Source organism: Hevea brasiliensis, chromosome 1, assembly GCF_030052815.1.
Source record: "Hevea brasiliensis isolate MT/VB/25A 57/8 chromosome 1, ASM3005281v1, whole genome shotgun sequence".
In the NCBI taxonomy this organism is placed as follows: Eukaryota; Viridiplantae; Streptophyta; class Magnoliopsida; order Malpighiales; family Euphorbiaceae; genus Hevea; species Hevea brasiliensis.
The window spans coordinates 117,734,410-117,747,555 of NC_079493.1; the positions used below are offsets into that span (position 1 = coordinate 117,734,410).

General features: G+C 26.3%; 1 protein-coding gene across 6 annotated transcripts; it reads right to left on the reverse strand.

Annotated features, from left to right (window-relative positions):
- Nucleotides 1-228: 228 nt before the first annotated feature.
- Nucleotides 229-12,279, reverse strand: LOC110667629 (receptor-like protein 13). Of its 6 annotated transcripts, XM_058148602.1 has the most exons (9): nt 11,861-12,279; nt 9,973-10,047; nt 9,398-9,472; nt 7,238-7,312; nt 5,325-5,399; nt 4,259-4,333; nt 3,686-3,760; nt 1,592-2,461; nt 229-742 (listed from the first exon to the last, which is right to left on the reverse strand). In XM_058148602.1, the coding sequence occupies exons 1-9, from the start codon at nt 12,231-12,233 to the stop codon at nt 402-404; spliced, it is 2,034 nt and encodes a 677-aa protein (XP_058004585.1). In that variant the 5' UTR covers nt 12,234-12,279; the 3' UTR covers nt 229-401. The 6 variants fall into 6 exon arrangements, with proteins under 6 accessions (XP_058004585.1, XP_058004567.1, XP_058004572.1 ...); XM_058148584.1 differs by having other exon boundaries at nt 229-2,461; XM_058148589.1 differs by lacking the exon at nt 9,973-10,047 and having other exon boundaries at nt 229-2,461.
- Between the last annotated feature and the right edge of the window lie 867 nt (nt 12,280-13,146).

The window sequence follows — 13,146 nt, forward strand, 5'->3', positions numbered from 1 at the left end:
GAAGAATTCTGTCTATACTTTATTGCGAATTCCACTTCTACATTACAAAACTTTATATATATATATATATATATATATATATATATATATATATATATATGGAGAAAGAGAGAGAATGATACAAAGTATGTATTTATAGCAACAAACAAACAAAAATACTAAATAATAAAATTCAGTAAAAATTATTCACTAACCTGTTTATGACATTCAAAACAAAAAGGAAAATGCTTATAAAAAAATGGAAAATCCATTTATCACAAGAGTGCATGACAAGCCTAATACAGAGGAACATTTTAGGCATTATTAATACACCTGAAACAGAGAAACTCAACAATTAATGGTTGAGCATATGCAAAAATTGACACATGTATCCCTCCTTTTCTTCAAGCCCTAGCATCACCCTACACGCATAGACAATCAGTTCCAAAAAGCCGAATGGAAATAAAATAAATACAGGCATCAACCAAGTAAAACCAATACATGCGCCAATGCCTGTTGATGCAGAGAATTACTATCAATATGAATAGGATTGTGACATAGGATGCACTGAAACTCCAATAGAACCACACCATGTCAATACCATCTCCATCTTCTTCTTCTAATTTTGTATCATTTGATAGCGGTGTTGCTAGAACTTGACTAGCATTGCAGCTCCTATAAATGGTTGGTCCGCAAAGACCAGGATTACCTCTGTAACTGCTTTCAACGAAGGTCTCAAATTGTCCTTTATCAAGAATTTTACCTGACAAATTGTTGTATGAAACATCAAAAATTTCCAAAAAATTCAACTCAACTAGTTGATTAGGGATTTCACCACTTAAATTGTTGTAGCTAAGATCTAGACTCTCTAAGCTCTTTAAATTTGAAAAACTAACTGGTATAAATCCTGATAAGTGATTGTGAGACAAGTTCAATGATAGAATTTCATGAAGGTCTCCAATTTCTTGAGGAATGTGACCAGTTAAATCATTGCATGACAAATCGATTCCAGCCACCAAGTTGATGATGTCACCCTTGTAGATATTATACCTATACTTCATTGCAAATTCCACTTTTACAAATGGTGAATGAGACCAATGAAAAAAATCCGTCACATCCAATCCAAGAGAGAAAATGTACGGAAACACGGCGACCTCCAAACTTCGAAATGGAACCGAAAAATTATGGTCTTCCAAATCTCCAAAAGATGCATTTTTCGAAAATGACATATTATTAAAGCATGAAGGTATGGAGCCAAAAAGTGCATTGCGTGAAAGATCCATTATATGCACATCTCTCAATTGACACAACTGATTAGGAATATGACCTTGTAATGCATTCCCTGCTAATGAAAGCACACGCAATTGTGAAAGCTGATTGATCCAAGATGGAATATTCCCAGTAAACTTATTATCTCTCAGGTCAAGTGCCATTAAATTTGGATTTCTAGGAAGCACATAAGGTATAGAGCCACTTAGACTATTCTTTTGTAGAAACAAGAACCTCAAAGACGAAGAATCGAAACAAGAAGGCATAGACCCAGATAAACAATTTTCTGAGAGGTCTAAAATTACAAGTCTGCTCACATTGCATAATTGTATTGGAATTGTACCTGACAGTTTGTTATTTGATATGTCTATAACAGATGGGTCGGCGTTGATGTCCACACCTATCATTCCACTGAAGTTGTTGTTTGATAGATACAGAGCATTTAAATCGGTACAATTCCCAAGCATACTTCCTGGCAACGCTCCTGAGAAATTATTATTGGATAAATCCATTAAAAGTAGACCCCTTACCTCACCAATTGAGAAAGGAACAATACCATGAAAACTGTTCCTTGAAATGTTTATATACACTAGATTTGAGAGGACCAAACCAAATTCCTTAGGGAGCTGACCCGTGATGTTATTGTTCGAAATTTCTAACTTGACCAAATTATGATTGAAATTTGGTAGCTGAAAAGTTCCCCTCAATGAGTTGTTCATCAAATTCATAACTTGTAACCTTGAGTTATTTTGTAAGATCCAACTGGGGAATTCTCCAACCAGCTTACTATGAGAGAGATCAATTGATAGCATGCCATGCTGGTAGAGCAAGAAACTAGGAATTTTTCTTGTTCTCACATTTAAGTGGCACTCTGACATGTGAAAGATCTTCAATTGAAATGTAGGAAACCATGTAGGATTTTCTGTTTCCACTTCTAGCTTACTACCTCCTGATGAAAGTTGAAACATCTCAAGCTTTGAGTGGTTAGCCAAAACACTAAATGAGAATAAGCCTTCAAACTTATTGCCAGAAAGTAACAAGCGCTTAATGGATGTCAGTTTAGAAACAACTGATTGCATGTTGCCACTGAACTTATTGGATGAGAGATCAAGATATCGGAGGTTGCTTAAGTTGCCAAGACATTGAGGAAGTGGACCAGAGAAGTGATTGTTACTAAGACCCAACTTAACGAGGCTTTTCAATCCACAGAATCCTACCATAAGAAAAAAAAAAAAAAAAAAAAAAAGCCCAATATCAAAATGTTGGAATAACTTTGCCAACATTAATTACAACTATAATGACAGATTATTTAGTACATTTGGTATATTGATATTCACATATATGTAAAACTTTTTGCTATTTATGAGAAAATGAGTCTACATTTATTTAAGTGAAAATGAGTCTACATTTATTTAAGTGAATAAATATTCCTCCATATATATCATTTCTATTTTTTTTGGTTATAATTATAATTTTTAATTTCCTTAATTCGCTAAAGTTCTTTCTCTAAGTATAAGATATATGTGGTCAAGAATGCACATCAAGCACAAGTACTTATTTGAAGCCAATAAAAGAAAATACTAATACTATAAAATTCAAATTAGTTTGTTGGATTGATTCAGTGAATAGTTGACTACAAACGATATATTAGTCTAAGTTTGTCATTAAATTAGATAAGGAATTGACTCATTATAAATCATGCAACCCATCTGATTTTTGCTAACCTGTGTTAACTTAGCGGGTTGATCTGAGTAATAAAAGTTGCCAAATTATCTTGATGGAAAAAATATATTTAAGTGTTGGTAACGATAATTGAAAGTGAAATTTCATAGGAAAACTTTAAAGACCAAGATATATATCTTATTTGAAAATAATTATTTTATTGTATTTTTTTTACAAATGTTGAAACTGAAAAATTAATAATAATAGTTAAAATTTAAATATTTTTATATATAATTTAAAAATATCATTAAGATATGTTAATATAATTTAAAAAATGTTAAAAATGTAACTTCAAAATTTAAAATTTAATTGATTAAATTTATTAAAATTAATAAGTATAATTTTTAATTGGTTTTAAAAAAATATAATATTTAATTAATTTTAAATAATTCAATGATTAAACTATTGACTCATCAATTTGGTCCTTCAATTAGTCAAAATCGAAATCTAATTTAATAAAATTGGAAAATACGCCTCAGATAACTAATTTCAAGACTCGAAATATATATTTGGTAGGCCTACTTGCAAAAGAATTTTTACATTTTCGGAATTTTTTTTTGTCGGAATTGATGGACTAATTAAGAGCAACAAATTAATTAAGATAATATATATTAGAATTGGGATACTTCTACTTTGAAAGTTTTTTTTAGGTGATGCTTAGAATATATTTAATAATTAGCTGAATAAAAATAAATAAAAAATGATATAAAATTACCTCCCATTGAGATGCTGCCATTGAAATCATTACGACTTATATCCAGTGTTTCCAAAAACTTCATATTAGCGAATGCTGAGTTGAAAAAAAATTCATATTTGAGAACAATTTAAAATAAGACATTTAAGTTTAAAGGCAAATAGGCAATTTTGCCTTTATATATTGGGTGTTATTTTCAAATGAACTAGGATATGATATTTTTATATTGTAGATTAATTTAAACTACTTATAGAATCACTATATACATAAAAATAAATAAAATTAAATTTATGCAAATCTTTGAAATGAGAGTTATTATATATTTTGAATCCAAATTATAATTGTTTCATTCGGAAAATTAATTTAAAAATAAACTTTATTTATTTAATTTTTTTAGTCAAACTAATTTGGGTTCATCAAGTTAAACTCAAATCGTGATTTCATATTGAGTCAATAATTATCAAATAAAAGAGTTCATATTGGAGACCAAATAAAAGTGGGTCATTTAGAAAAATTGTAAGATAACTAATTCTTCCTTAGAATATATTTAATAAGCTGCCAATTAAAAGTAAATAAGACAGGATATAAAGTTACCTTCCATTGAGATGCTGCCATCGAAATAATTATCACTCATATCCAATGTTTTCAAAAACTTCAGATTAGCGAATGCTGAGTTAAAAAAAAAAAAAAAGACATAATTTAGATTTAAAGTCCAATAGTCAATTTTGCCTTCATATATTGGGTCTTATTCTCAAATGGATTAGGATATGATATTTTTATATTGTAGATTAATTTGAACTACTTATTGAATCACTATATCCATAAAAAAAATTAAATTAAATTCATGCCAATCTTTGAATTGAAAGTTAATTATATATTTTGAATCCAAATCACAATTGTTTAATTTGAAAAAATTAATTTAAAAATAAACTTTATTTATTTAATTTTTTAGTCAAATTAATTTCGGTTCATTAAGTTAAACTCAAATGGCCATTTTATATTGAGTCAATAATTATCAAATTAACATTTAATTTTATATGTCACATGAGTGTGAATCATTTTAGACTGAGTGATGCTCAAATTAAACAAATTTTAACATGAGATTTCCTAGAAATTAACATCTATAATTTGAAAGAAATCAACTTTAGTTTCTACATAACTAATTCTTGCCTTAGAATTATTATTACACTATAATTAAATTGAAACAAATTATAACTTTACGATAAAAATAAAAATTAGTGGAAAATTTTGAAAGCATTAAAAAATAAATTAGGATATGATATTTTTATATTGTAGATTAATTTAACCTTCTTATTGAATCACTATATACATAAAAATAAATAAAATTAAATTTATGCAAATCTTTGAAATGAGAGTTAATTATATATTTTGAATCCAAATTATAATTGTTTCATTTGAAAATTTAAATTAAAAATAAACTTTATTTATTTAATTTTTTTAGTCAAACTAATTTGGGTTCGTTAAGTTAAACTCAAATTGTGATTTCATATTGAGTCATCAATTATCAAATAAAAGAGTTCATATTGGACATTAAATAAAAATGAGTCAACTAGAAAGATTGTAAGATAACTAATTATTGCCTTAGAATATATTTAATAAGTTGTCAAATAAAAGTAAATAAGACAAGATATAAAGTTACCTTCCATTGAGATGCTGCCATTGAAATAATTATCACTCATATCCAATGTTTTCAAAAACTTCAGATTAGCGAATGCTGAGTTTAAAAAAAAAAAAAAAAAAAAAAAAAAAAAACATATTTGAGAACAATTAAAAATAAGACATAGTTTAGATTTAAAGTCTAGGATATGATATTTTTAGATTGTAGATTAATTTGAACTACTTATTGAATCACTGTATACATTAAAACTCAACTCAACTCAACTAAGTTTTTATCCCAAAAATTTGGGGTTGGCTATATGGATTCGCTTTCTCCACTCTGAACGATTTTGGGTTAAATCCTCAGAAATGTATAATGCTTCTAGGTCATGTTGTACTACTCTTCTCCAAGTCAATTTAGGTCTACCCCTTTTTTTCTTTCTATCCTCTAACCTAATATGCTCTACTTGTCTAATTGGAGCCTCCGTATGTCTACGCTTCACATGACCAAACCACCTCAATCTTCCTTCTCTCAACTTATCTTCAATTGGCACAACTTCTACCTTTTCTCTAATACTCTCATTACGGACTTTATCTAGTCTAGTATGGCCACTCATCCACCTTAACATTCTCATCTCTGCAACTCTTATCTTAAATGCATACGACTCTTTCAGTGCCCAACACTCACTACCATATAACAATCACTATATACATTAAAAAAATTAAATTAAATTCATGCCAATCTTTGAATTGAAAGTTAATTATATATTTTGAATCCAAATTACAATTGTTTAATTTGAAAAAATTAATTTAAAAATAAACTTTATTTATTTAATTTTTTAGTCAAATTAATTTCGACTCATTAAGTTAAAATCAAATGGTCATTTTATATTGAGTCAACAATTATCAAATTAACTCTTAATTTTATATGTCATATGAGTGTGGATCATTTTAGACTGAGTAATGCTCAAATTAAACAAATTTTAATATGAGATTCTCCAAAAATTAACATCTATAATTTGAAGTCCATAGAAATCAACTTTAGCTGGCAAGAATTATTATTATACCATATTAAAAGAGTTGCACTTTTTACTACTCTTAGTAATAGTAAAAAGTCTTCCCTACCCTTCTCTCTTTTACTTTGTATTTTTTTTTATTCGGTTATTGCGAGGAGATGTCATTGTGGCAGTGAGTTTATAAGGCGTGATCATTTATTGTGGATTAAAAAGTCAAATTATTTTTTCATTTTAAGTTTAATGTTTTTAAATCATTTAATTGTTATTTTTTTATTAATTTACTGTTCCTGTGATCATTGTAATTTATTACAATTTTTTATTTTCTATGTATTTTTCTTTTTAATTTTTTTATTTTATTGCAAAAATAAACTTTCTTCTCACCAAAATAAATAAATTAAGACTTTATTTTTTATTTTTACCATATTTTCTCCTGAAAGATGATGTACTTCCAAATATAAATAAAGAGAAAACCTTTAGAAAAACGAGACGAGACCTTTTAGTTCCGCCCGAAACTAGGATCACCTCCTGATGAAATTAGCGGCTAGAAGCGCATTCTTTACTATTAGCAGATAATGTGGTCATAAATGTTGGGGGCGAGAACATAGACAATGTGATGGGCTTTATTTGATGTGAAGGGAAAAAAGAGAAAGCAAGCAAACTGGAGATATCATCGGTAGGTTTGTGTTAGCGAGACCAAGTGTAAAAGGTGGTATTGTAGATGGAAGGGCGATTATGATAGAGGATTTCAGCCCTTTCCAAGAAGCTTAGCAGGGTAAGAAAATTAGAAGAGCGGAGTTTGCTGGTGTTGATAAATAACATTAACAAAACTGGATACTTTAAAATGGAATTATTAAAATTAAAAGTTAATTTCTAATATAATCTAGTTAGGAAATAATCAAATTAATAAAGTTTAACATGATGAAATGAGATAGGAAGTTACCTTCCATTGAGAGGATTCCTTCGAATAGATTATGACTTATATCCAATGCTTTCAAGTTTTTCAGATTAGTTAATCCTACGCCAGGTCATTGGGAAAAGAAACGGGAGAAAAATATAGATTAGAGATGAAATCAAAATGTGTCATTGAGAATGATTATCATGCATGCCAACAGAAACTGATCAATCATTCCATTGTTATTAAGAATCAAAGTCTTAAGCGATATAAGATTGCTTAGGGATGACAAAATACTGTTGTTGAATTTATTAAGGCTAAGATCTAAAACTTTTAGCTTTTCCAAACTTAGTAGTCTTTCAAAACCTTGCATAGTACAATTTTTGTTACTAGCTGAACACTTTGCAGTTGATGATTTAAAGTAAATTTGTGATAACATTTCAATTGGTGAACATTTTATAGGGTAAAAAGAAAGATTAAGGTTTCTTTGATTTAGTCCACACATTGCTTAATGTGGTATAACATAAACAAGTGTTCAAATCCTAACCATTTCATCCCTTTTAAAATTTTTTAAAGTACTAAAAAAATTAGTATAATATGTACTCACTTGTATACAAGACAAGATTCTTGTTGAAATATTCAATTGAGATAAATTAAGTTATTTGCAACATTGTAGCATAAAAAAAAAAATTAAAACGAATGGAAATGATCAAGATTTAAAGCACTGATCTAAATTTTAATGAATAGTAAAATAATTTATGCAAATTAAGTTTTAGGACTTTTAACTCGATTTGTTTAAAAAAATCATTTAGTTCTTCCTTCCAAAAGTTATATACACATAAGCTGAACTTTAAAAAATAGCTCATAAAAATAAGCCACTTGATTTTTTTTTTTTTAAATTGATAAATAGCATATTAAAAGACATAATATAATTAAAAAAAATAACAAAAATAATCTATTAATTAACTTATCAACTTATTTCAAAATTTAAAATTAAATGGAATACAAAGTTATATCAGTTACTATTAAAAATATAAGATAATATATTATTATGCTATATTCTTATAAAGAAATATTTTAAAAAATAAAAAATCATTTAAGAAATGTAATTTAATTTTAGTGGCTATATAATTATTCAAAATTTTAGTACAAATTTAAATTGCATTTAACATAATAAATTAGAATTTTAGCAATAATAAAATTTTAATATATTTTTTTAAAATATAAAAAATAAATATTAAATTATGTAAAATAATTCGAGCAACACCGTGGACAACATGACTAGTTACTAGTTAAGGGTAGGTGATTTTGGTTTCAATTCATAGATTGAGTCTTATTTTCAAATGAATTAGGATCATATATTTTTTAGATTGTATTTAATCACTATATAAAAAAATAAATTTTAAATTAAATTATGCCAATCTAATTGATTTATAATTCATTTTAATCTATACAAAATTTAAAAGACTCATAAAATTGAAGGTTGAATTGAGGGTAATCTGGACAATTCAAATTACCCAATCCAAAACTAACCCATTTGAATTAACCTGATCCACTTAGATTTTAGCTTAAAAATTAAATTAATAAAGAGTAATATTTTGATCCGAAATGGCGCGCTACCCGCAAATTGACCTTAATCTAATTGTAATCCTTTTATATAGCGACTCAATGAGTAGCCTAAATCAACCAACAATTTTAATGACCGTACTCAAATCCACTTAAAAAAAAAAAAATTAATGACCCGAATATGAAAGAACATAAATTCAAATAATTTGAATCCGCTTGACACAACTTGTTTGCTACCTCTATTTTTTTAGGAATTTTAACTTGATTTGTTTTAAAAAAAAAATCATTTAGTTTAAAGCATTGAAAAGGAAGATATAATAATAATAATAATAATAATAATAATAATAATAATAATAATAATAATAATAAATAATGAGATACACAAAATTACGAGGAAATGTTTCATCCTTAGAAAAATTATAAATTTAATTGCTGTGTAATAATATCAAAAATAGAATAAAATTAAGATATTTAATGAAATTTAAAAAAAGTATACGGTGATTAAATCGATAAAATTTAACTGTATATAACTTATATATTAGAATTGGGATAATTTTACTTTGAAAGTTTTTTTTAGGTGATTCTTAGAATATATTTAATAATTAGCTGAGTAAAAAGAAATAAAATAGAATATAAAATTACCTCCCATTAAGATGCTGCCACTGAAATCATTATAACTTATATCCAATGTTTCCAAAAGCTTCAGGTTAGCGAATGCTGAGGTGAAAATAAAAAATCATATTTGAGAACAATTTAAAATAAGACATTTAGATTTAAAGGCCAATAGTCAATTTTGCCTTCATATATTGGGTGTCATTTTCAAATGAACTAGGATATGATATTTTTAAATTGTAGATTAATTTAAACTATTTATTGAATCACTATATACATAAAAAAATTAAATTAAATTTATGCAAATCTTTGAAATGAGAGTTAATTATATATTTTGAATCCAAATTATAATTGTTTCATTTGAAAAATTAATTTAAAAATAAACTTTATTTATTTAACTTTTTTAGTCAAACTAATTTGGATTCGTTAAGTTAAACTCAAATCGTGATTTCATATTGAGTCAGCAATTATCAAATAAAAGAGTTCATATTGGAGATCAAATAAAAATGGGTCATCTAGAAAGATTGTCAAATAACTAATTCTTGCCTTAGAATATATTTAATAAGTTGTCAAATAAAAGCAAATAAGACAGGATATAAAGTTACCTTCCATTGAGATGCTGCCATTGAAATAATTAGAACTCATATCCAATGTTTTCAAAAACTTCAGATTAGCGAATGCTGAGTTGAAAAAAAAAAAATCATATTTGAGAACAATTAAAAATAGGACATAATTTAGATTTAAAATCCAATAGTCAATTTTGCCTTCATATATTGGGTGTTATTTTCAAATGAACTAGGATATGATATTTTTAGATTGTAGATTAATTTAAATTATTTATTGAATCACTATATACGTAAAAAATAAAAAATAAATTTATGCGAATCTTTGAAATGAGAGTTAATTATATATTTTGAATCCAAATTATAATTGTTTCATTTGAAAAATTAATTTAAAAATAAACTTTATTTATTTAATTTTTTTAGTCAAACTAATTTGGGTTTATTAAGTTAAACTCAAATTGTGAGTTCATATTGAGTCAACAATTATCAAATAAAGGAGTTCATATTGGAGATCAAATAAAAATGAATCATTTAGAAAGATTGTAAGATAACTAATTCTTGCCTTATAATATATTTAATAAGTTGTCAATTAAAAGTAAATAAGACAGGATATAAAGTTAAATTCCATTGAGATGCTGCCATTGAAATGATTACCACTTATATCCAATATTTTCAAAAACTTTAGATTAGCGAATGCTGAGTTGAAAAAAAAAATCATATTTGAGAATAATTAAAAATAGGACATAATTTAGATTTAAAGTCCAATAGTCAAATTGGCCTTCATATTTGGGTCTTATTCTCAAATGTATTAGGATATGATATTTTCATATTGTATATTAATTTGAACTACTTATTGAATTACTATATACATAAAAAAAATTGAATTAAATTCATGCCAATCTTTGAATTGAAAGTTAATTATATATTTTAAAACCAAATTACAATCGTTTAATTTGAAAAAATTAATTTAAAAATAAACTTTATTTATTTAATTTTTTAATCAAATTAATTTCGATTCATTAAGTTAAACTCAGATAGTCATTTTATATTGAGTCAATAATTATTAAATTAACCTTTAATTTTATATATCATATGAATGTGGATCATTTTAGACTGAGTGATACTCAAATTAAACAAATTTTAATATGAGATTCCCTAGAAATTAACATCTATAATTTGAAGTCCATAGAAATCAACTTTAGTTTCTACATAACTAATTCTTGCCTTAGAATTATTATTACACTATAATTAAATTGAAACAAATTATAACTTTACGATAAAAATAAAAATTAGTGGAAAATTTTGAAAGCATTAAAAAATAAATTTGCTATGGTACGTTTTGCCTAGAACAGTAAAATTTCTGTCTTTAATTTGGAAAGTTAAAATTTTCAACAAGCATAATTTCTTATTTGTAAGTCTTTAAAATGTATTAAAGAGGGGAAAAAGGAAAAAGGCATTTCAGATAACAAGTAGCAAGTTATTAAAATAAATAATAGTCTTTTTCATATAATTTTGTAATCTAAATAAAAAATTATAAATGAGAAAGAAATTTGAAATTTAATCACTTATATTATAGCTAGCAAACATATACAGTAATAATATATTAATAGTTATGTCGTTGCTCTTACTATAAATGTGTAGGTGAAGAAAAAAATTTATTAATATAAATTTATAATTTTTGTTAAATTTATTATAGTAACTAATTTATTTTTAATGCTTTTCTTCGTTAACTTTTATATATATTATATAGAGATTTCACTTGCGACCAATAGGTTTTATTATTATAATTAAATAATTATGTACTTCACCATTTAAAAAAAAAAAAAAACATGACTTTTAAATCCACTGCTACTTGATGGACTTTTTTTTTTTGGTCGAAATTGATGGACTAATTAAGAGCAACAAATTAATTAAGATAATATGCACGTACCTGCTGGGTGAATCCAACCATAAAACCAATTATCAGATAAATCAAGGCCGAGCAGTTCTTCAAAAGGATAAAACATGGAGAGATTTAGACTACAAATTTTATGATATGGAAATATGACCGCATCGAGGGAAAGATCAACGACACGCCGGGAGGTGGTATTGCACTTAACTCTATCCCAACCACAACAGTTGCTCATTCTATCTTCAACCCATGAATCAAGATCATCATCAAGCTCACAGTTTGATTTTAGGAAAGCCTTGAACTCCAGCAAACCTATCCTCTCTTTTTCCAAGCAAGCTCTGCATCCATTCATTTGAACGAAAATTATAACAAGAAGTACCCATAATGAAAACTTAAACAAGGGCCTTTCCATTTGAAACACAAATCACTTATTGCTAAGTCACTGATGAGGAGGGTATTCAATTTCTCAGTTTTGAGGTCCATCTCAGTTTCTTCTTATATACAAGTGCCCAGAAAGAAAGTAAGTAGTGTTGACTTATGGAAGACTTTGAATTATTGATAACCGAATTAAGCTGCGAGCCAGTTTGCAATTGGGTAAGTATTAAAAAATGGAATATTTCAATTTAATAACTTAGTCTTAGCATTGATGTATAGGTTTTCTTTTAGTTAGGCAACCTATTGAATAGCTACTAATTAATTCATAAATGTTTTTTTCCTTAAAAAGAATAATTTTAAATACCAAATGTGTCTAATTGATCTTTTTTCACCCTTAAAGATTCCATTGTAAAAGCCTATAAATTACAAAACAGCAAAGCAAACATCCATAACAATAAAATTTACGTGGTTCATTATCTCAACATAGAGTTACATTTATAGACATGTCATCTTCCTCTATTTTCAAAGAAATCATCAATTACAAGCTCTTTATACTATCCATCATTCCAATTACATCCAAAAGAACCTCATTATATAACTGTTCATGGTAAATATATTAATTAGTTTCTCTTATTCTTCTCTATAAACAACCCAATATATTTACTATTTTAATTACATTATACATCATAAATGATGTCTTCAGTTACAGTGGACAATAACATTTTTCTTTTGCAATATGCCCAAGGGCTAAGCTAGGAAATTTTCATTGGGAAGGCCAAACATAATACATAGATTATATATATATAATTTGTATTATACTAAAAAAATAAATATAAAGCCCATACAACTAACTATATGGCATAATAAAATAAGATCAAAAAATATAATAATGGTTAAAATTAAAGAGATGTAAAAAAATTAGATATTAGTAAAACAATAAAATAAAATAT